The 24,506-nt window shown below is 40.8% G+C and overlaps 1 protein-coding gene across 1 annotated transcript in view; it reads left to right on the top strand.

Annotated features, from left to right (window-relative positions):
* The window catches only part of Brr2 (U5 small nuclear ribonucleoprotein l(3)72Ab), a 164,030-nt gene that overhangs the window by 46,964 nt on the left and 92,560 nt on the right, over positions 1–24,506 (top strand). The window contains exon 6 of the mRNA XM_083143160.1: positions 21,772–21,923. Within this exon, the coding sequence (XP_082999286.1) occupies positions 21,772–21,923 (152 nt within the window). The remainder of the gene's footprint in view (positions 1–21,771; positions 21,924–24,506) is intronic.

Genomic DNA, 24,506 nt, shown 5'->3' with positions numbered 1-24,506 from the left:
CTGATCAAAATGAAACTTATAACACTCCTTAGAACATTTAAAAGCAAATGAAACGATTAATGTTGAAACTATGTAAATTGCTTAAATTTGCCGCTATTCATACTTGTAGATATGTGAATTGATTATAAAGGTGGCCATATTTATGAATATATATATGAATTATTAACTGTATAATACTAATAATAATAATATAAAATATAATTATAATAATATAAAACCACGAAGTAAGGGCAAACTCGGGGTCATTACAATATCTCCCCCTCTTCCAAATAAAAAAAAATCTTTAATGAGAAAATCGAAGAAAAGTATTTTATATATATATATATATATATATATATATATATATATATATATAATGGATAAAAGCAAGGAGGGCCAAAAGGGCTAAGTAAAAATCAAATAAGGTAAAAGGAAACACTCACCGGACAGTAGGAAAATTCAGAAGACGGAACTTCCGGTTCCGTCTTCTGTTTCTTCTCACACCGATGATGCTATAAATTAGCGAAAATTTTGAATTTTCCTACTGTCCGGTGAGTGTTTCCTTTTACCTTATTTGATTTTTATATATATATATATATATATTTATATATATATATATATATATATATATATCAAACAAATATAAAACTTGTCTGTGCCAGAAAACGTACTAACAACGAAGTATCTTAGCATTGATTACACAAATGTTTTGTAACGCATTCACAATAAACAGATTATGGAGATAAGAAACCAAAGTTAGTGTACTATTCCATTCTTGTACACAAAAAAAAAAAAAATGATTCAAAGCATTGTTACAAAATAAGCTTCCAAAAGAATTTGAATGTGTGCACAGAGCTTAATCTTTAGATTGCAATACGTAATTCGTGTTTTTCTTTTGACAATCAAAATATTCTACCGTTTTAACTTACATTAGAAACATATATGATTCGTAAATACAAACTTTTCAACAATCACAGAAAACAATTACAAAAGGAAAAGTTGTCGGCACTTTGACAACCATCGCCGAACATGAGAAAAAGTTACCAATCTATATGCATTGTTACAGTCATGCTTCTCCACAAAAGAAAACAAAACAAAAGAAAACATACAAATATTTACAGGAAATTACAGTCGCAAGCTTCATTCATTGTTACAGGCTTTTACAGAAAAAGCGCGTTCTTGCTTTGAAAAGGAATAAACAGATATCTTTCTTATACTCTCAGTTCTTTCTTTCTTGCATTTCAACCTGATTTAACAGAACAATCGATTCTTTTGTTCGACAGTATTGAGTAATGAAAAGAAAGAAAACAATTTAATCTACAAGTTCATTTGCACTTGCGGGATTCCTTCCTTCAGTCAAAATGCATCCATTTGTTAGTTGTCGGGCAAGGGTCGGATGACTTGTGGGATCGAATGTTTGGGAGCCAAAACAATATCAAAGATGAAATTAGACCACAATCGGTGATTTGTGTCGACAATAAAGGCGCAATAAAACATTTCTTGAATAACTCTCCATTCCTTCAACTGTTCTAATTCCTTGTTGAGTGCAGCACGTTTAGCGATGGGAATCGGATATGGCTTCCGAAATACAGGAATTTGATCTATTAAATTTATTACACATTCCAGTCCTTTGACCGTTCCTGGTCTGTCAGAAAACGTCGGTTGATATTTTAAAATTAAATCTAACAGTTCCTTTCTTTCTGAAAAACTCAAAGTAATACTTTCATCGACCTTGCACTTCAAATCCTCCTCACTAGCCATCCACTTGTCATACTGAACGTGGTGCACAACTTCCTTTGCTCATTTGCACCCACGTTAAAAACTGTATTCTCAGACAAGGATGATTCATCATCGAGGCGAAGTATCAGCTGATTGGTTTGAAAGTCCACATTAGCCTTGTAGTCACGCAGAAACGGAACTCCTAAAAACATATCTGCCGGAATGTTTTTGATCACAAAAATGTCTACTTGAACTTCCTGTCCATCAAATGATATTGTAAGTTTTCGTTTTCCACACACACGTACGTGCTGTTTTCCTGTAAAGTCTGTCAGCCTAACTTGTGGTTCTTTTGTAAGTGTCATACCACTGAATTTCTGCACTAAACGTTCCCAAATTTCATAATTCAACAATGATACCTCGCTTCCGGTGTCGATGACACAAGATACCGGAAGTCCAGCGATGTTACTATTCACGATCAGAGTGGTGCTATTTGAAGATAATTTTTGAATTTTAAATACGGCACCTCGGATCACAGCCTTTTCAGTTTCAGTTAAATCAATCGTCATGGTCACTCCAAAAGATCTCGAATCACTAACGTGGGATAGCTCCTCAAGATGCCCTTGCCCAACACGGAGCTGATCAATTAAGCAAGGTGAGAGTTTTCCGGAGAATTCCCACCTGCCTGATTCATGTTCCAGTAGTAGTTTCGAGTGTCATTTATAGCCTGTTGCTGTTCGTGACTTAACGGCGGCTCATCAGTGTCTGTTTCAGCGTTCACCATCGGGTTATGACGGGGAGAGTCCGATCTTGACCGTTGGTAGCTCGGCCTGTATCGCTGTCGTCGACGAGCAGGTGGTGTCCATTGCCTCCTTCTTTCTGACCGCTCATCTGTTTGAGACGTCCGGTTCTGTTGATTCTGCCGTCGAGAAGTATTGTACGGATGAAATGAATTTTGGTTTTGATTGTTAGGATAGTTATCTTGTCTTACCATCCTTACTTGTGGAGCTCGGTTATTTTGTGTACGACGAAAGTTAGAGTCTTCCTGGCATCGTACGCCAGCCGTGTTGTCATACGTTTGCCAACCCATCGGTTCTTCGCACACTTCGTAACTTTTAAGAAATGTTGTCAGGTCACGAATGTTCCTAGGAGCGTTGGCAAGGCACAGATGTCGCACTCGAAAAGGGAGCTGTTCGATTATCAAAGTCACCACTTCATTTTCTCGTAAACTGTCAGACAAGTTCTTGAAAGCAGCGTAGGTACTCCAGGCATAACTTTCCATGGATGAATTAGTTTGCCTAGAATAACGACGCCGTCGCAAAGCAGCAAGTTGTCGTTGTTTAGCTTCCGGGAAAGCAAACTGTGCCCGGAACTGTTCACAAAAGTCCTCATAGTTTTGGAACTGGTCACGGTTCGCGGAAAGCCAATGTTCAGCCGTTCCCACAAAGATTCGAGACAGCAAACCTACTTGACACTCATAAGGTACATGCATTAGGTGAAAGCTAAGGTTTAGGTCTGTCAGATATTTTTCCGCTGAGTACGCTTCAATGTTTCCGTCAAATTTTGGTAACTGATTTATGTCTGTCATGCGTGGCAAACGAAGATTCCACTCTCTTAAAGGGGCACTATCCGAATCGGACACTTCATCTCTTACTCGTCGTTCGTCAACGTCGTACTGTCCAACCCGAGCTGCCTCTCGAGCCGGTACGGGCTCGCGCATAGAAGGTCGATGATCTCTCTCAATCTGCAAGGACTGCTGTTGTACGTACATTCCTGCAATGTGACGGGGCGACGAGGTAATGTTGTGGCCCATGTTTTCGCCTACGGGAGGGGTAACAGTTTCCTCTCGAACAACTAAATTTGTCACACGCTGCCGAAGGTTTGCAATGTCGTTTTGTAGGTTCGTGTGGGTCTCCGTCACAGTCTCCTTTAGCTGGGTCCGCAGACCAGAAATGTCCTGCGAAAGTTCGGTCACTTGATCCTTCAACACGCCTACATCGGACTCAAGGACAGTCTGCTTGGACGCTAGACCCTGTTGTGCTTCTTCGACTTGCCCAATACGTTCAGATGTAAGCTGTATTTGAATAGGAAGAGCACTTAGTTGTTGCATAATGTCACCAAACTTTCCCGCAATCTGTTCATTACTCTCCCTTTGTTTTTCCGATAATGCGGTGACGAACTGTTCTTGTCGTTGCCGGTCTCTCTCTTCCCGCTCACGTTCCTGAGCTAACCTGGTCTCTTCCCGCTCACGTTCCTTCTGTTCCATAGCGCTGACGAACTGTTCTTGTCGTTGCCGGTCTCTTTCCTCCCGCTCACGTTCCTGGGCTAACCTGGTCTCTTCCCGCTCACGTTCCTTCTGTTCCATAGCGCTGACGAACTGTTCTTGTCGTTGCCGGTCTCTTTCTTCCCGCTCACGTTCCTTCTGTTCCATAGCGCTGACGAACTGTTCTTGTCGTTGCCGGTCTCTTTCCTCCCGCTCACGTTCCTGGGCTAACCTGGTCTCTTCCCGCTCAGGTTCCTTCTGTTCCATAGCGCTGACGAACTGTTCTTGTCGTTGCCGGTCTCTTTCTTCCCGCTCACGTTCCTGGGCTAACCTGGTCTCTTCCCGCTCACGTTCCTTTTCAGCAATTGCAGCAATCATCTGATCCTCTCTCTCCATCAGGTTCCACCGGCTGCATCCTCTGTTCAAAGCACGTTTGACACAGCAACTACTTGTCATTCTCGCCGACCACAGTCTCTGCTCGTGCCACACACCCAGTGTGGAATAACCTGTCACAATTTTGACATCGGTATCCAGATTCTTCTGTCCAAGTAATGCTGCAACACGCCGCTGTCGTCTCCTGTACTACGCTGCGTGATTGGCTCCTTAGGTTCTTCCTATCCATCTTCTGGGAAAGTGGTATAAATTTTGGGAGGACACAAAACACTCGGGACCACTGGGAAGCACTTCACACAATGGGAGAAAGGACAATCTTCACTCTTCTCGAGCCCCGCGATGTGGCGCCAAAACTTGCTACGTCCCACGTAGCGGTGCACTTCACCAGTACACTTACCTTATAAGCTCAGCAGAGCATGCTGGATAATCCCAGGGATCGGGCTGAATTACTGCGTTCCTTCCCCTTGGATCCACAGGTGAAGTCCAATGACAACCCACGAGGTTGTCCTCCTGATGCAGGTATCCACAAGTACGAAATACACTTTCGAAATAAAGAAAAACCGCAATATGTTCAACTTTACGTTTATTTTAGACACGCACGTATATCATGTCAGACTAAAAATTACAATTCAAATACTTTTGAACGGTACAGCACGAGATGCGGAAGCCTATCTTTTCCGTAACGCGAAGCACCTCTGGCTATTTCAAATCTCTCCGCGCGACTCCTAACCGTTTTCCTGGAAGGCGAAAACACCTCCTCAGTTACACAGTGTTACCAGACACAATAACCTTTTAATACTAGGAAGTTCTATAAAAGCCAACAGTAATATATTAGAAAAGTACAGTAATCTGGCACAGTGAATTTAGGTATGTGGTGGCAACAATGCAATGAAAAGCACGTGATCTTCTCACCCCACAAGAGTTTAAATACATCAACAATGGCTTTCAAAATATAAGAGAAACGAACTGCGTTTGCCAGAAACATGAAACAACAAATAGATATAGGGAATTTAACTCCGAAATTATTAACTTCGGCTTCAATTCACTGATCAAAATGAAACTTATAACACTCCTTAGAACATTTAAAAGCAAATGAAACGATTAATGTTGAAACTATGTAAATTGCTTAAATTTGCCGCTATTCATACTTGTAGATATGTGAATTGATTATAAAGGTGGCCATATTTATGAATATATATATGAATTATTAACTGTATAATACTAATAATAATAATATAAAATATAATAATAATAATATAAAACCACGAAGTAAGGGCAAACTCGGGGTCATTACAACTGACTCGCCTGCTAGCACGGATTCGCTGGTCGTTCTGCTGTTTCACTGTCTCGGTTCCCATGCAAACTGTTCTCCCACTCCGTTACTTAAACACTTGTCTCCATACTGAACCTTCATTCTGCTGTAGATTTCAGAAGGTTTCACTCCCTCTGACCACAAAAAAACGAATAACACTTCGTTGCTCTTCTTTGGTGCAGGTCAACAGCGGAGCGGCCATGTTGTATGTACTACTGCGCAGGCACAAACTGCGTAATTGTCCCGACACCTGTGTGGCGTATTTCTAAGGAACCATTTTGTGTCAAGTGATACAATGTTTCGTTGTGCATCAATCTCCCTGAAAGTTATAATAAAATTCCTGTTATTTTATGACTGCACCTTGAATTTCGTGGAAAATGCATTTAATTATCCTTTTTTCTTGTCCGTATGGTAGTAGTAAGGAGACAGAACTGTCAACAGATGTAGGGGATGGGAGCAGGTGGCGCCATCCAAAAGTTGTTGGACGTCGTAGTAAGTAATTTTGTTGGACAAATTGAAGGAACATGGAAACAAATAGGCTCAGTGATACATACGATTTTTGTCTAATATCGCCACCCGTCAAAGTATCTCATTACAACATGTGACAGAAATTGCATGCATGACACTCTTACGGAATTGATTTTTGTTGGATGTCTGGACTGCAGCATCATTATGCACCCTTCAGTATGTATTGGGAAAATTCCATTATCTAAAACCCTTACCTTAAAATTGAAAAAGGATTATGAAAAATAACTTTCAAGATAACAAACTCTCACGAAGAGGCGTAGGCCATGTGACTTACAATTTGAAACAGTAGTTTAAAAACACCATGAAGATATCATTTCAGGTGTTTGCCAGAAAATGCGCTAAAATGAAAATGTGAATTTTGTGGAAAATAACACCAATTTGAAAAAAATAACAAAAAATCAAGGTTCCTACCGATTAGGCATAAATAAAACAAGAATGTCAGTAGTAATTTAGTAACAGTGAGTCCTAACCTAATTTTCTTCATAATCACCACCGTTGTTCTGGCATTTGTTGTAGCATGGCACTAAATTTTGTATGCCCATGGCATATGTGTCTTGACAGCAAAGACTGGAACTATCTACTGCAGTGTAGCTGTCAAATCCTCGTCCTGCCAGAAACCTCTTCAGTTGAACAAAGAGTTGAAACTTGAAATTCGGTACATGCAAGGCCAGGCCTGTACAGGGAGTGGTCCAAGATCTCTCACCTGAAGTGATGCAAAGGGTGCGTGTGTACTCAGCTGTATGGGGTTGTGCACATTCGATTGGCCTTCTGTGAATTCCACCATTGTCTGACCATACTACCACTCACGATGTCCAGTCTGCACACCTCACATGATTGCTGGTGGCTCTGTGCCAAATTCTGAGCATGCAAAAATCTGATTACTACACGTAGGCTACATCGCAGTCGGTGGAAGACTGTATGAGAGCTGCAATCTTTAACCTAGAACTGTCCTAAAACGGCTGCTTTGCGACTGTACCAGATTATAGCTACATGCTACTTCTTCCTGCCCGCATGTGTGTGTCGCTCTCTGGCCACTAGAGCTGCGTACAGGCACCATTGGTGGAGCTTTTTTCAGGATGCCCCTCGTATATGAACTTTCAGAAGCTGTTATTAACAGAGTGTTCCTGTTTTAATGTTTGGTAAGCTAAATCAGGTACCTATACAGTGCAATTCTATAAATTGCTTGGCGTTAAATTTCTAATACCTTCATACCCTTTTCGTCAGCAATAATGGTATAACTGCATGTTGTCAGTTTCACAGTACTTCACTTGGATATACTGTACTGAAGCAGAAATCCCATTGATAATGTAAGGAAATATGACACTTTTTTTGTACAATTCAATTGTTTCACTTATATGCAAGAGTTAAGTTGTTTGCTTTACAGAGAAGAGAGAAGTATCTTTATGCATCGAAAAATGAGTCCGCACTCATGGTTCTTGCAAGCAGAGGGTTCCAAACCTGGGTGGAAATATCAACATATAATACCGAGAATGGATAAGGAGACTGATAAATTACAAATTGTATTTCTTAATCAATTACTCTTCACTCTAATCTCATTTAGTCAACTTTAAAAATAATTAAGTATTTTATTTTAAACTTACTGCGTATGATAAGTAATCGTTCCCTAGCTTGTGAATTGTAATAATTTTCCAAATTCACTATTTTGCAGTTTGAATTCAAATCATAGACAATAGAGAAATTAAGTCAATTTCATAGAAGATAATATTGGTACTTAACAAATCCATACCTGGATGTGTATGAGTTTATTATTTTCATTTGTAAAAACATCAATTTAGTTTATTTTGTAATTGTCTGGGAAAAATGTAAATTTTGTCCTGGAAAACCTGGAAAAATCACGGAATTTCATTTCTGCTTGTTTGTAGCCACCCTGTAATTGTTTGTCACTTTTCTCCCATCCAAAACCAGGGTGTGTATTATACACGCATGCGCATTATATATGCGTAAATACGAAAGATGATAAGTTGTGAAAGAGTTCTCTACTGTTTTGATAACTTATGGAAATAGTGAATGCAAGTTCCATGCCATTTACGTTACAATCTGGCACCACACCAGTTACAGGTTAATGTTCCATTTGTCATTCTTGCCTTGTATATAGCAATTTTTATTTTTTCAAATTTGTTAGACTGTTGGGTTTAACCTTTTGGATCCCAAGCATCTCGATCGAGATACCCAAATGTAAGCCTCACGGTCCCAAGCGTCTCGATCGAGATGCTGTGTCAAGGTCGTAGTTTTTACGTTATAACTTTTCTATTTTTGGCTAGAATTTCGATTGTTTTTATATATTGTTCCTAACACATGTATTTAACAGAAATGTTTTTTTTTTTGCATTTTTTTGCCTTCATGAAAATGGAGGGGGAAAGGTGGGACTTCTCTTTTGTGTCTCTTTTCAAGGTCAAATTTTTGCCGACAAAGGAACCGGTTTTGTTGTTCTAAAGCAATGCTTTTCACTCCCGCCTGTGAATTGCTTTCGAAGGAAGCTTGTTTATCAATATCCGATGTCAAAATGAAAGTTTTCCGTGAGGGCGCAAGCAGGGGGGGGGGAGACTGGTTGCTGAATCTGCGTTGTGAGAATGGAATTTCGAAGCGCGCTGCAGGAAACCTTTGTTTTTTTAGCACAAGTGTCCACAAGTTGCGACAGGGGTTACCCTGCATTGTCTAAAAATAGAATTTCAAGCAGCTGCAAGAATCGGTGCTCATTTTTCACTGCGTTCTTGCTTTTCGTCCGTGAATGTTGTTCGTAGGTGTCGTTTTGTGCCCAAGTGCGAGGAAATTTTTTGGGAAGTGACAATTTTTTAAAATAATTTTTGGGTTTTTTCTCCCTTCCCCCTCCATATATATGCCAAATTTGCATAAAATTTGCATTTGGAAATTTTTTCGGGGGTGGGGGCATTTTTTTAAGAAAAGTATTTTTGGGATTTACCCCCTTTCCCCCTCCATATGTATGGCGAATGTGCATAAATTATATATCGTCTGAATCTGTGATTGATTCATTCTGCGTACAACGGTATATCTTTCATATCTCTAGGGCATTTAGTTTCTGAGCTATAGTCATTTCAAGGTACCGCTGCTTTTTGAAGCTTGAATCAGTGGCCATTCCTTTTTGGGGTACAACTCAAGTTACATTGGTCATACGACAATGATGCAAATATTTTTCTGTTTCTTACATGCCAGCGATAATTTCTATGTGCATTTTGAATTTTTCATCTCCTTTTTTTCAGGGGGGGGGGGCAAAACCCCATTTTTTTAAAAAAAGTATTTTCAGGGGATTTCCCCCCTTTCCCCCTCCATATATACGCCGAATGTGCATAAATTATATATATCGTCTGAATCTGTGATTCATTCTGCGTACAACGGTATATCTTTCATATCTCTAGGGCATTTAGTTTCTGAGCTATAGTCATTTCAAGGTACCGCTGCATTTTGAAGCTTGAATCAGTGGCGTGCCAACCATTCCTTTTGGGGGTACAACTCAAGTTACATTGGTCATATGATAATAATGCAAATATTTTTGTGTTCCTTACGTGTCAGCGATCATTTCCATGTGCATGTCGACACTGTCATGTACTTTTTGCTTGAGGGGAGGGTGGGCGAACAAAATTTTTTTCCCCGAAATTTTGGAATTTTGAGTGTTAGCCCCCTCCCCCCCCCACCACATATATGCCGAATTTGCATAAATTTCAAATAGTCTGAATATCTGGTTCATTCCGCGTACAAAGGTATATCACTCATCTCTCTAGGGCAATTAGTCTCTGATCTACACTCCTTTAATTGAAACTCTGCATTTTGATGAAAATCGGCTCGGGACAGAGAGGCTTACTTGTGAAATTGGCCTTGGGACTCAAAAGGTTAAGGGCAGTTTTATGTGATATCATTAAATAGAAGTAAACTTGTTTCTGTCACTATGTATGGATGAATCAATGGTCTATCAATACTGCCTAATCTGTGCATTAGTTTATTAGCAAAATTGTTATTCTATATTTCTTTCAGTACCATAAATACGCATGTATGACATACAAATTTTTCCAAAACATTTTGTTGCAGAAAACTATTGTGAATGTAAAATAGAATAATTCAGCTAACTTGAACAATAACAGCTAACTTGAACCCATGCATGTTTCCTCTATGTCAGTACATATGACATGTATTTATCAATAGACGTAAATAAAAATTACACCCACGAGTTTGCCAAAGTTCACAAGAAATATTGTGAACAATTTTAAAAAGAAGGTTTTGTGTCATCGAGCAAGGCAGGAATCTGGTAGGAATCACCCAGGAACCAAATCATCAGTATTTTTTGCATGAGAACTTCCTCTAAAATCATTCGCATATTAGAGACTTGTCAGGAACAGATGCTAGCGATTCCTGGTCAATTCAAAAACAAGTATTCCCAACAGGCCTAAATACAAATTAGGCCCACACGTTTTTCAATGTTTCCAGGAAAACATCATGAACAATTTAGTTTAAAATTGCTTTCACGGTGTAAAATGCTTAATGTCAGGCATTTCTAGGTTAGGCAGTCAGGTTGGATTTCTTTAGCATTAATAATAATAAAAAACATGTGTCATAGTTTATTTGCTATTTTTGATGATTTTTCACCATCTACTGGAATGTTTTGTGTCACTGAGCAAACTGACGCTACTGTGTCAGTGATGATTGTGCATCGAAGCCATATCATTAGTATTTGTCGCACAAGATATAATTGAAAATATCTTCCCCAGCACTTCAAAATTGCCATTCTCTTACATTTGCCTCACTATCCTATTACAGTTTTCCTGAGCAACACAGCCGGGCCCCGTGGCAGAGTGGTTAGCACAGAGCGCTATGATGCCAGTGGTCCTGGGTTTGAATCCCGGCCTGGGCATAGATGTTTGTGAGTGTCCATTCATCAATTTTATCATATCTTCGCAAATTAGCCAAAAGTGGCACAAAAAGCGAAGTAAAATAAAGTAAATCAATCCATCAATTCTGAGCAACACAAAACTTGTAATTTTAAAGGAACATTTAACTTTCTCTCTTTCCCATCTTGATTGTGTTTTCTTCTACTGCAGAATATACAAGGTGTATATATAGTAAAAGGTTTGGAATAGCAATCATAGCGATCGGGGAGGGGGGGGGGGGTTGTGTGAAGTGGCAACTCATTGTATACAGGCATGCGTTTTGTTCTTGATTGACATAGACTTTTCTTGAACCTGGATTGTGCTTCACATTACATTCAAGATATAATTTTTTGTTGCTTATCCCCATCAAAACCTCCGTGCACCCTATACATGTGTAAATATTGTGTATTTTCTTACTACTACTGTATTAGTATTATTTTCCTTTCTTTGTCTACCTAGTTTTACCATTTTAATTATCTTTCAATAATATGATTTTCTCAACTATTTATTTTCCCCCCACCTGCCCTCCATAAAATGTGCAACTGAAGTTTCACTGTATTCCAAGAATATTATTGTGCTAATTAAAATATCCAAGCAGTAGAGGGTTTTTCTTTCTGGTGTGTTACTCATTCATTATAAGATAAAAAACAATTCCCAAACCATTAATAGTAGTACTACTGTATCAGATACTAATAACTAGGGGCACATATTTTTGGTAAATAAAAAAGCAAAATTTCAGTCAATTTCGGGTTCAAAAGTGATAAATAAAATTTTGTTGTTATTGCAGTGAAAATGCAATACAGGAAAACCTCATTAATATGAAGTTCAAGGGACCAGAAAATGTCAATTTCGAATTAAACGACTTCGAGTTATCCAAACTTTTCAAGATGGCACCTGTTTTTCAGGTGTAAATAAATTACAGTATGAATTACCCCATAACGGATGTTTTATATTTGGTAACTCACAAAATAAGCTTTACATGTACTGTATAATAATATTGTAAGTTTTATACAAATTGTAAAAAATGTTACACAAAATAAGAGCACGGAGCTTAAATGGACACCGAGGTTCCTAGGAGACGGCAACACCATTTATCCTGTGTAGTTATGCAACCTGTTATGCACAGGATGCACGTTGTGGGGAAGGTAAATAGAACATGAAAACTTTTTCACCAAAAAATGTTTAAAAAACTCTATTTTATTTTAATTGATTCTTACACCTACGGAAAGGAAATCAATATCTCGTTTATTGCAAGCAAAACTCGAAGAATCTTGACAGCGATCACAGAGGCTCCAGCAAAAGTTGAGAGATAATCGGACAGAATAAATGTTTGATTTTATATGGGTTTACATTGTCTGTTAAGGGATTAACTGGTAAGATAAGGTCTCGTGGAAGAGACAACACATCCTTTCTCGGCACCAGACAAAAAAAAGGCCTGTAAATTTCTTTCTGGTTCAGCTGTCTAAAATACACTGTTATAAAAAACTCCCGTTTTCTTTGCTTCAGCCAACTTCATATTCATCCCTCCCTCCCCCTTTCCAGGCAGCAGTCCAAACTCTTCCTCAACTTGCATTGTAATCCATCCTGAAAAAGGAAATCCAAACTTCCGATGTTTAAACCGAATGTGAATTCAAGGACACATTACACAGCGCTGCACTCTAATCACTTGGGTTTGGATTCCACTTTAAACTCTATATTTAATGCCGTTTAATCCATCAGCATAAAATGAACTCAAGACAAGCTTTATGAAACTTGCATATTTTCAGACATCAAAATGGGAGATTGTTATTTACCCTCACGTTAATCCACGATTTATTGTTGGATTTAGGAATATTCTGGAGGTCAAACACTCGCTCCACCAAAACTTTACCTCTTGAATAATGTATTTTTTTCATTGGACTCATTCCTATATTGAGCATTATATAGCACGTGAATGTTTCTGAAGAAAAAATACTATTATATTATATTATATTATATTATATTATATTATATTATATCGAACTTTGTGTACATCATGAAGTTGGTTTAACTATTGTTTTTCTTTCTGGAGATCTAATTTCAAATCAAGACAGCTTTGCGAGATTGAAAATAATGAGTTTTTACACTTCGCGCTGGATGAGTCATTGCTGTTATCAGCAAGCGACAGCTTTGCAGACGCTAGACTAAACACTGTCCGCTGGCGGCAGCTGCAGCGTAAACATAATAAGACCTGCTGGAAGTTACAGCAAAAGGTGGCAGAAGGGAAAATCCTTAGTATTTTACAGATAACGTAATTGTCGAAAACCAAACTTTCATCATTAGTGTGAAAAAGAAAAAATATTCGTGCTTTATGTTTTACCATGCAACCGATAATAATACGGGCAATATTTTCTATGCAGACAGCTGCATTGAAACACGAAAGAGGGACTTGAATTCTGCAATTATTGCATTTCCATGCACACCAGTGGCGGAGAATGAGTAAAAGTATAGATATCAAATTGAAATTGGAACTTGTCGAGACAGGTGTGGGGAGGGGGTAAAGGAGAATATAAGGTCTCAATTTCGATGATTGTAAGTTACTTGTCATTTTATTTAGTCTGGTAAGTTTTGGATGCTTCCTACAAATTTTATACACTCTCACGAATTCACTCTCTCACCCCCTTCTTCTTTGGATGCATACATGAGTGCATGTAATATATAAATTCACTTGTGAGCTGTGTAGGAGAAGGGAGGGTCTTTTTTTTTTTTCTTATCCTACTGTTTTTGTTCATTTTGAAGAACGTATTCAGAACTGGTTGCTCCACCAGTCGGAAACGGGCTTATGACACATAAGATCAAGGTGAACGTTTGCGTAAACCTAGATGACAGTGCATTAAGTAGGTTGACGATCTTTAGTTGGCCTATGTGGCTTTGATCAGTTTTCCGTATTTATGAAATGCTTCAGGTCACAAAGAACATGTTTTTTATGAAAGTGGTTACCAGAAGTTGTCAGCTACCAGGCCAAGAGTTGCTCGCTCACCAGAAACTGCTGAATCTCAAGCTCAGAGCTAGACAGATGGGCGAGATTTCCAGGCGTCATGCATCTTGTATTCTGGAGCATTCCTCTGATCTTATCTCACATTTCTCGTGAATATTTTACTTCCAATTTAGCGAAACTAGTTTTGCCGAAGGGTCTTGTAAACAACTTCGTATTAAAAATTATCCGTATTTCGATTTATTCGTACCGAAATACATTAAAAATTTTATCTTATCGGCTGGGGAATGGGAAGAACTTCAGATTAAAGGGTACTTTCTATTAACCAATATCGTATTAACGAGGTTTTTCTGTATATAGAGACATTTTGGATTTAAAAATGTGAATAAATTCCCAAACTTGATTTAAACTAAAAACTGCACTTACTACACAAAAAAAAAACATATCCCTCCTAATACCACATTTATGTCGCTACCAGAATATTAAGTTTATTCCTGTACAAGGGGGTCCATTTTTACTTCTCAAATATTTACAGCAAAATTTACTAAATTTTCCACAAATTGTGTAACTCACAGGATAATTCTGACTTCGTAAAGTGTCGCATCGCTAAATAAATTCTAAATTTCATGTTTATGATTCTATTTCGCATTTTGCAGTTCATTTCGCATTATTTCGTGACAATACAGGATCGGAAAATGCACCTCACATCTTTCAGAAACATGAAAAATTAACATTACAATGTGTTATTTCACATTTCGTGTTTTCGTCAAAAACTAAATATGCATGCCTCTACTAATGACCTAAGGTTGCTACAATTTCTTATGTAACCAACTAGGTTAAGTGATGTTTACTTTGGTATGGCAATAATTACTAGGAAAGGGGAGGGGTGTATCGTATAAAGTCTAAGAGCGGGGATCGTAGATAGGCTATCACAGCCTTTAGCCACTCGCTTGTTAGGCGAGAGGAACGTTGTAAAAGGAAGGGGGTAGCTCTGGAGAGCACGTCGACACTAAACTACAAGGGGACTAGCCCCGTAAATAAGAACACACGGACATATATTTAAACACTACCTTTGACTGAACATGCAGGGGAAGGAAAGACATGGAATGTTCGTTACCTGGAGTTCTACGGCGATCTCTTCTCCGCTGGTCCTTGGATCGACGAGGTCCTACTCTGAAAGAAAACGGACGAGGGAGCAACTCCGAGCTCCAAACTCTGTACTTTCGCCGACCGATATTCTAACGATAACTTTAACTTCCCGATTGTTCGTTTGCTCCTTTTTCTGAACTTACGATGCCTGTGGAGCTCTCTCGCGTAAACTGCAAACAACTAGCAACGGATTTCTTTTGTAACAACTACTTCTCTGGCGAAAAACGGAAGACAACTAAGAATGAGATTTTCTCACGCGACCTATTTATGTGAAATTTGAACTATCGGCCGTTACGACGCTTGCTTCGATCGCGTCCTCTCGCAACGGCAATCCTGAGGAAGAACGCTGATTCCTGATTTCATTTTCTAATGCAATGTCAGCGGAGTTTTTCCAACTCCGCTGAAGGACGCTGCCGCGATGAGCTTTTAAGAAGCTCTTTTTCAATGCTTCAGCGGGACCCTTTTTATAACGTGATTAGCTTATTTATTTATGATATCCGGGTCCTAGGTTCGATTCACGTCTGCGGCGTGATACGGCACACCGCTCTGGGGCAAAAAATTAGGTTCACGTAGGGAAGTTAATTTTTTGAAAACCTGCTGCTTAAAAAAAAAAAAAAAAAAAAAAAAAAAGTCGCGGCTACCCATCCTGTCCAGTCAAGGATAGAAGAAAGTATATTTGAATAAAAACCAGAGAACGTACAAAAAGGCAAGAATGGTTATACAACCAAAAAATAAACACAACATAATATCATGCAGAACCTAATTCTAAACCGATGGGTTACATACTGAACCGATTTGCGGTTCGCGAGACTGACGGCGTGCGTCTTATGACTCTCGGGTGGCGCTGACAGAGCAATCTCTCGTGTCAGCGCTGACGACAAACTTATTTATCACATGTCACTCGGCACGCGCTGAAGCACTTGACACCGGAGCACACGAAAGTACTGTAAGCACACGGAAGATAAAATGTATCATTGATTCCTGGGCAATGGTAATTCCATTGCGCATCGTTCGGAAAACACGGAGATTGTTTATACCCCTTTAACGGGGGGATGTCTATATCACCTATAACAAAAACTAAAAAAAAAAAACAAAAAAAAACCTTGGTATCAATACCCAAGAAAAAAAATCATGCAATAAGATACAAAAGTAGAGACCTGAAGGGTTCACAAGCAATGGTATATTTTTAAATATCTTACACAAGGAAGGTGAAATTGAAATATTTAATATATGTACATGGGATGATTTGCTTCCCAAAAAAATCAATGTCTTTTGATTTGATACACAGAATTTGAAAAGTATTAACATTAGTGGCAGAAATTTACGTTCAAATTGTTCAAGTCTTTCTGCCGGTCTGAAAAAAAACTGTTTCCCAAGGTACACTGCAAGTTTGTGTTTTTGACATATAGTCAGAGGGAAACAGAAAAAAAGACACACAGCTGAAGGATACTCCATTAGCAATCGCGATGGCGAGCGTTCATTGGTAATGGAGATCGGCGAACTGTTCTTGCAGATCCGGCGACGGGAGTCGAACACATGAGCACACGACGACGCGATACACACACACACGACACACGCACAGCTGAGATCCTGGAAAAAGGAACGAAGGTTATCCGATAAGTCCGGATAACGTCACCGAAAGGCTATTCCTGGAAGAAAGTTCTGGCTCGCGTACAGTGGGAGTCCAGGAGGAACAGACACGCGAAAACGGCACTGGTAGAGCGTCCATTTTCACAGATTTCGGTGTACGGCATGAGGGAACGCATGAGTGAGCGTGAGGAGGTCCACCAAGAAGTGGCCGTATGCAGGTCGAAGGTCGATGAGGAGACCCGAACACACGAACGCGCGCGATGTATGTTGGGCAAGCCTGGATCAGGTGTCGAACCCAAGAACATGTATGAAGAATCTTGGCAATCTGGAAAAAGGGGGGGGTAACACTGTTGACTGCAAAAGTAGGTGCTTCCCGCTGGGGTCGAAGTGAAGCACTGGACGACGCACTTGGAGGAGAGATGTGGTGCGGAGATGGGCACTGGGTCCAAATGGTGAAAACTCGACGAGGGGGGGGGGGGGGTCCTGGAGTGGACAGACGGACAGCGGCGGCAACGTGAATCCTGAAGTGTGACGTTAGCACATTGGTGAACTGATGCGGGGACACTGGGCGTTGCTGGTCACGAAGTTAAGGACTCAGGAGGGGGGGTTCCGATGGCGCTCGGTCCTCCTTGGCTCGGGAACCTGAAGAGTAGTGGTGGGGCCGCTGGTGATATCTGGTTGCAAGCCACTGTGGGAAGGTGTTAGCCACACACCTGGGACGTTCCTGGGGGGGGGAGTGTCGCTGGGACGAACGGATGACACTTGGGGGGTCATCTGGCTGCTACTGTTCTGGAACGGGGGAATCCATTCGGGGGTCCTGGTGAGTGCAGCCACGAACAACCACTGGGGTCTGCTAAATCTGGACAAGTTCCGGCGATTGCGGCCCAGGGACACGACGCTTAGCATGATGAGCCGTGGAGGGGTTTGAACGATGCACTTTTGTCCTGTGAGAGGGGAGACCTCTTTTGTAGTAGTCCTGGATAGTCTTCTGGCCGTGACGTAAGGGGAGGTCACAGCCTCCTGGAGCACTCTGGAAGTCTGGAATCCCTCCCTTCATGGGGCGCCGGATCCGCCCGTGAAAGTCCCATGAATAAATCCGGGCCTCAGTGGGTTGCGAGGTGGCACGAACATAGGTTAGCGTGTAGGAGAGAGAAGTTAGTAAAAACAAAAGAGGTGATACCTGTTCAGTCATGATGGGGAGTCTATAAACTTATAAATATAAAAAGGGGTTTAAAACCTAAAAACTGTAAGCGAAACGCAAAACATGTATCGCGACTAGCACGTAGATTGTTACCACGGAATTTAGTCGGAAGAAACCGGTTGGTTCCGGGTTCGATAACAGAAATACAGGAAATATCCTGTTAACACAGCATTCCAAAAAATTAAAATAAAAACTGTAACTGGGAGGTTGGAAACTAAAACGTCATGGAGTGGAATATCGCGATTGAGGGAATTATTCAACTGCTGTAGTGCCAGCGTCATGTCAGTCCAGTCCGGAAAAACCAGGCCCGTAAAGTTAACAGACTCGTCCGTAAACATTTTAACAGGTCGGGGTTCTATGTAGGCGTCGGCCATAGGGCGAGTGTGAATAATTTCATCGTCAAAAATGAGTTGGTCAAATTGACTGTAATTCAAGAAAACAGTGCGACCGGGAAGTACTTCAATAGTGCGACGTGTATGGATTTTACCGTTAAGAAGCTGAGAGGAAATGAATTTACCAATACCGGCAACAAGTATGCCGTGGCGTGACCGGGTTTTACGGAGTTCGGGGCCAGAGTGAGACTTAATCTCCATGGCACATCCTTCGGTGGAATTGATGTCCACTAAATTTTGCAAACACGTGACGTGGGGGTCTATAGATAGTTCCGTATGGTGGCACACGTAAAGGAAGTTAGTAAATTTGCATGCGCTGGCGATAATTTCCACAAAACGGGGGGCGCCATTCTGCATCACCCTGTATGTCAATTCCGGGATTCGAACACGGGACCAGTGGCCCTGCTGATAGGATCCCAAATTAATTGCACGGTACACCGGAGAAATCGCGTCCAAGGGGAGCAAGGGGGTCTCTAGTAGGAGATGAAAGGAATTCGTATCGACGTCATACGTGATCAAATAGACATTGGTCAGGGCGTAAAACAACCCAACATCAGTGGTGTACAGTGTGGTTTTAAATTGGGGGTGCCCTTGAATAAAAATGCGAAGCCAAGTCGGGGTAAGAATATGGTATGATAATTTATTTAAAGACAATTCCATAATTAAGAAGTCGAGGCGCTCGAACAGCTGAGAAGCCTGCATCATTGCCAAAATATGTTTTTCCTCTGTATATATATCACAAAATTTGTTAATAAGTTCGTCTTGTAGTTCCAGAACGGAACGTTTCAAAATTAGCAAAATGCCATGTACTTTACTAAAGGCTTTGACTTGAATCTTTTTCATGAATTTTATTTCCTCGGCAATCGCGTGCTGATTGTCCGCCAGTGTCTTGACGGAGGCTTGCAGATGGTGGATTGAAAATGAATTAAAAACACTCAGGCCGGCGGTGAACAAGTTTAAAAGGTTAAAAATAATTGAACGTTTTTCCCTTGAATGTACTGATCCATTCGACAAGGGCGCTCCGCAGTTCGGCCGAAAATCTCCGACGGTGAATCTACATGGAAAATACTGCGAGACATCATGCAGGTAAGATTCAATCTTTTCCCGCGAGTTGTTTTGAATCTGAGTCCAGCGAGAACAATTCTGAGGGTTTTGAGTGCGGATATTTATATCGAGGTGTACATTGACTGTCGTAAAGACGTGTTCGTACGTGTGGACCATTAGTGCCTGTTTTTCGTAATAAAGACCGAGGGATTCGAAGAAGAGGTCACTATCCTCGGAAGTATGCAGAGCCGAAAGCGAGGGGGAGACAAACAGGAAGAGAAGGGACATGAAAAAAATAGGGGGGGTCGATCCCATGATCGCGAGTCTGAAACGAAGCAGAAAAAAAAAAATGCATCAGTCAGTGAAAATCATAGCAAAATCGTGCGAACTGTTGCTCGCTGAGCGAAGAGTGCTGGAGATGTAATGAACACCTAGAGTTATGATTGGCTCGAAATTAAAACATCAGCAACATTATGCGGGGGGGGGGGGGGGGGAAGGTGGCGTAAATACGAATAATAAAAATAAAAGGGGTCTAAAATAAATCCAAAACACATGGGCAATAAGGCGATATGGATGTTCCTTCACAACGGCGTAAAAGAAGGCAAATATTTTAAGGGTTCGTCGGGGTACCAAGGGGACGTTACAAGCGACGTTTTGCCATTGAGGGGGGGGGGCGTACAAAATAAACAAGGGAAAATATGGTTAACATTCATAAGGGCCGTACTTTGTAAAAACTCCGGGGGAATAATGTGCGTTGACATTGGTTTAAAAATGCGAGATTTTATTGTGGCTGACTTGAAAGGAGAAGTTGAATTAATAAATTACAGGTAGTAAATTTAATGTGCCGAGAATTAAAATACGTAAAATAATTGGCTGCTTGAAACTAGAAGGGAGTGTGGAAGTTATAAATAACTGAAACATAATGTAAACGGTACCGCCGAAGGGCGGGTTATTTCGTCGTGGCTAGCCAAGGGAACAGTTGTGACTGTCCCCAAAAGGATTACCCCAAACGCTAATTCCCTGGGATTAACGTAAGAAACTTCGGAAGGGAAATGGCTGAGCCCGTAAAATCCAATCCCTGTATCAAAAATGCAATTCAAACAACAAAAAAAAAGAGTGAAATAAATATATCGGCACGGATCAATTGAATAAACGGCTGTCAACTGTCAAGGAAAAAACAACTAAAGGGATGCTGTAACCTTAGAATGAAATGTTCGAAGTATAGCCCCATTCCACGAGATGAACGTTAAAAACGGATGAGGGAGCAACTCCGAGCTCCAAACTCTGTACTTTCGCCGACCGATATTCTAACGATAACTTTAACTTCCCGATTGTTCGTTTGCTCCTTTTTCTGAACTTACGATGCCTGTGGAGCTCTCTCGCGTAAACTGCAAACAACTAGCAACGGATTTCTTTTGTAACAACTACTTCTCTGGCGAAAAACGGAAGACAACTAAGAATGAGATTTTCTCACGCGACCTATTTATGTGAAATTTGAACTATCGGCCGTTACGACGCTTGCTTCGATCGCGTCCTCTCGCAACGGCAATCCTGAGGAAGAACGCTGATTCCTGATTTCATTTTCTAATGCAATGTCAGCGGAGTTTTTCCAACTCCGCTGAAGGACGCTGCCGCGATGAGCTTTTAAGAAGCTCTTTTTCAATGCTTCAGCGGGACCCTTTTTATAACGTGATTAGCTTATTTATTTATGATATCCGGGTCCTAGGTTCGATTCACGTCTGCGGCGTTTTCTTTCAGAGTAGGACCTCGTCGATCCAAGGACCAGCGGAGAAGAGATCGCCGTAGAACTCCAGGTAACGAACATTCCTTGTCTTTCCTTCCCCTGCATGTTCAGTCAAAGGTAGTGTTTAAATATATGTCCGTGTGTTCTTATTTACGGGGCTAGTCCCCTTGTAGTTTAGTGTCGACGTGCTCTCCAGAGCTACCCCCTTCCTTTTACAACGTTCCTCTCGCCTAACAAGCGAGTGGCTAAAGGCTGTCATAGCCTATCTACGATCCCCGCTCTTAGACTTTATACGTGGTGGAGGTGCGGGGCATCGAACCCCGTACCTCTCGCAACGGCAATCCTGAGGAAGAACGCTGATTCCTGATTTCATTTTCTAATGCAATGTCAGCGGAGTTTTTCCAACTCCGCTGAAGGACGCTGCCGCGATGAGCTTTTAAGAAGCTCTTTTTCAATGCTTCAGCGGGACCCTTTTTATAACGTGATTAGCTTATTTATTTATGATATCCGGGTCCTAGGTTCGATTCACATCTGCGGCGTGATACGGTATGACTAATTTGTCAGAACCTTTATCGATGTATTGCAGTTGTTATTATTTCTTTTTAACAGATGAAAATATAGATGAGACTTACGGAATCAATGTGCAATTTGAAGAATCAGAGGAGGAAGATGATGAAGATATGTATGGTGAAGTGCGAGAGGATGAAGATGAAGAGGAAGGTGAAGAAGCAAAGTTAGATGTTGCTATCCATGCTGAAAATGTAAGTGATTTTAGAAGTACCTACAGCATTACTGCTATAGTTATAATATTCACTATGTTGCCATTCGTCACCAGACACCCCATACCAGTACGTTAATCCGGTCGCAGCACCACATCAGTATCATGTAGGGCCACCTTTTGCCACAATGACGTCCACAACCCTTCGAGGAAGATTTTCCACCAATTTGCGATACATGTCGACGGGAATGTTGCCCTATTCCTCCTGCAAAGCGGCAAACAGCTCAGTGCTGTTTTTTGTACAGCATGGCCTGGCTCTCAAGCCCTGCTCCAACTCGTCCCAAAGGTGTTCAATGGGGTTGTTATCTGGACTTTGGGGGGCCTCCCCCATGGTGTGGTGGTTTCGTCATTGCCTTGTAATCAAGGGGTCCCGGGTTCGATACCCGGTGGAGGCACAAGTGGTTCGGATCCCACTTTAAACTGTAGGTCCAGTCCCGATTAGCCTTACTGTACATAAAGTTGACTTAAAACACCAACTCAAACCAAATCTGGACTTTGGGCTGACCAATCAAGTTTTTGCACACCCATGTCCTCGAAGCACATGTTGATAATGCCTGCCGTATGACATGGAGCATTGTCGTGCTGAAACAGGTATAGGCCAATACCGAATTGTTTCCACAATGTCGGCAGCGCAGAATTGTTCAGAACCTTTTGGTACACATCGGTATTCATGTTTCCCCGAACTAAAACAAGAGGACCAAGACTATACCACGAAAAGCAGGACCACACCATGATGCCACCTCTGCCGAATTTCACTATGGGTACAATACAGTCCTGTAAACAGCATTCACCGCTCATACGCCACACCCACACACGTCCATCGGACCACCACATCTGGTAGCACGATTCATCACGCCATAGGATGGATTTCCATTGTTCGAGAGTCCAATGTCGGCGTTCCTTGCACCACTCTAACCGACGGGTAGCATTGCGGGCTGTGATATGCGGCTTGTGAACTGCTGCGCGACCATGAAAACCAAGTGCGACTATCTCCCAGCGGACAGTACGATCACTTGCAGCAAAACTGGAAGCCGATCGAAACTCCTGTGCCACTATCTGTAACAACGCCTTCCGGTTTGACTTCACCACACGTTTCAAGCATCGACAGTCACGATCTGTTAATATTTTCGGTTTACTTGGTCTTGGTCGGCATGTCATGACCCCCTCTCGCTTCCACTTTACGATAACATCACTCACTGTCGACAGGGGTAGCTTGGAAATCTCACGGGTCGAATGCCCAAACCTGTGGCCTCCAATGATCATCCCTCTTTCCGCCTCACTCAGTTTGCGTCGTCTGTCCATATTGACTGCTGTAGCTGCAACCGGCAATGCTTTTTATAGGTTGTATGACGTGTACAGGTGATCCCAAGCACTTTTTGAGGGGTGTCCGGTGACGAATGGCAACATATTGTGGAGCAGTGCTTCTCAAACTGTTTCCTCATTGTACCCTTTAGTCATAACTAGGGCTGAGATAATTATGCATTTTGCATATTGCATATGCATATGCAAAATGCATATTTAAGGAATTTTAATTAAAAATACATATTTCGTATGAAGGTGCATATTTGTATGAAAATATGTTGATGTGCATATTTTTGTACCCACAACCAACACCGAGTATATGCTGTATTTATGTTTTTCTTCTCTTCGCTTATCTTTATTTTTCTCTGTTTTTCTTCTTTCCTTCTTCCTGGATTGTATGAAATGTGGCATCAAAATTATAGGTGATGTTAAAGAGGCCCTTGCCCAGGTTGAAGATTCTGTGTATGTACAGAAATTGGATGCAGTTTTTAAAAAAGAACAGTGGGTATGGAACAATGGTGAAAGTTTGCAAAATTCTGCATACAAATGGACAGCATGGGGATTATCTAGAACTTGATGTGTCTGAATTTGTTGCCCTAAAATACAGTCCACTTGTATCTTGTGAAGTGGAACGTGTGTTTTCTGAATATAAGACTATTTATTCTAGCTGAAAACAGAAAGAGTTTCAAGTTCGAAAATTTGAGACGACATGTTGTTATCAAATGCAATCATGATCTTGATCTGTAATTTATTGTGTTTCATTTAACGCAGAACCATATTAACTGAAAAAAAATCTGTTTGTGAGTGTCCATTTATCAATTTTATCATGCCATCACTCGTCCCGATCTTCACAAATTAGCCAAAAGTGGCACAAGAAGTGAAGTAAAAAAAAAGCAAATCAATCAAACTTTCAGTTTTAATAAGATATTTCTAACTTTCACCTACATTGAAGTTAGAAGCAGAAGGTTCTCTGGCTATGTTGTATCTAACAGATTGTAGTGCACACCTTTATTTTGTTAATATTATTAGTAATATGCTTTTATTTTTTTCATATTTTCTTTCCTCGTTGGCAAGCCCATCATTTTTTTCTTCGACCATTCTTGTCTGTTTCTTTGTCACCCAGAAGACAGAGAGGCCGTAGGGCTTCCCCAACCCCTGCATTCCAGCGACACCCCATGACCCAGTATAACCAAACCCCTAGGTAATTAACTAAATTTTACATATTCCTAATTTGGACAAATAATTAATCGGATAATCTATCCAT

Source organism: Lepisma saccharinum, chromosome 21, assembly GCF_977018435.1.
Source record: "Lepisma saccharinum chromosome 21, izLepSacc3.1, whole genome shotgun sequence".
NCBI lineage: Eukaryota > Metazoa > Arthropoda > Insecta > Zygentoma > Lepismatidae > Lepisma > Lepisma saccharinum.
The sequence above is the reverse complement of the archived record's forward strand: the minus strand, read 5'-3'. Positions and strand labels throughout refer to the sequence as shown.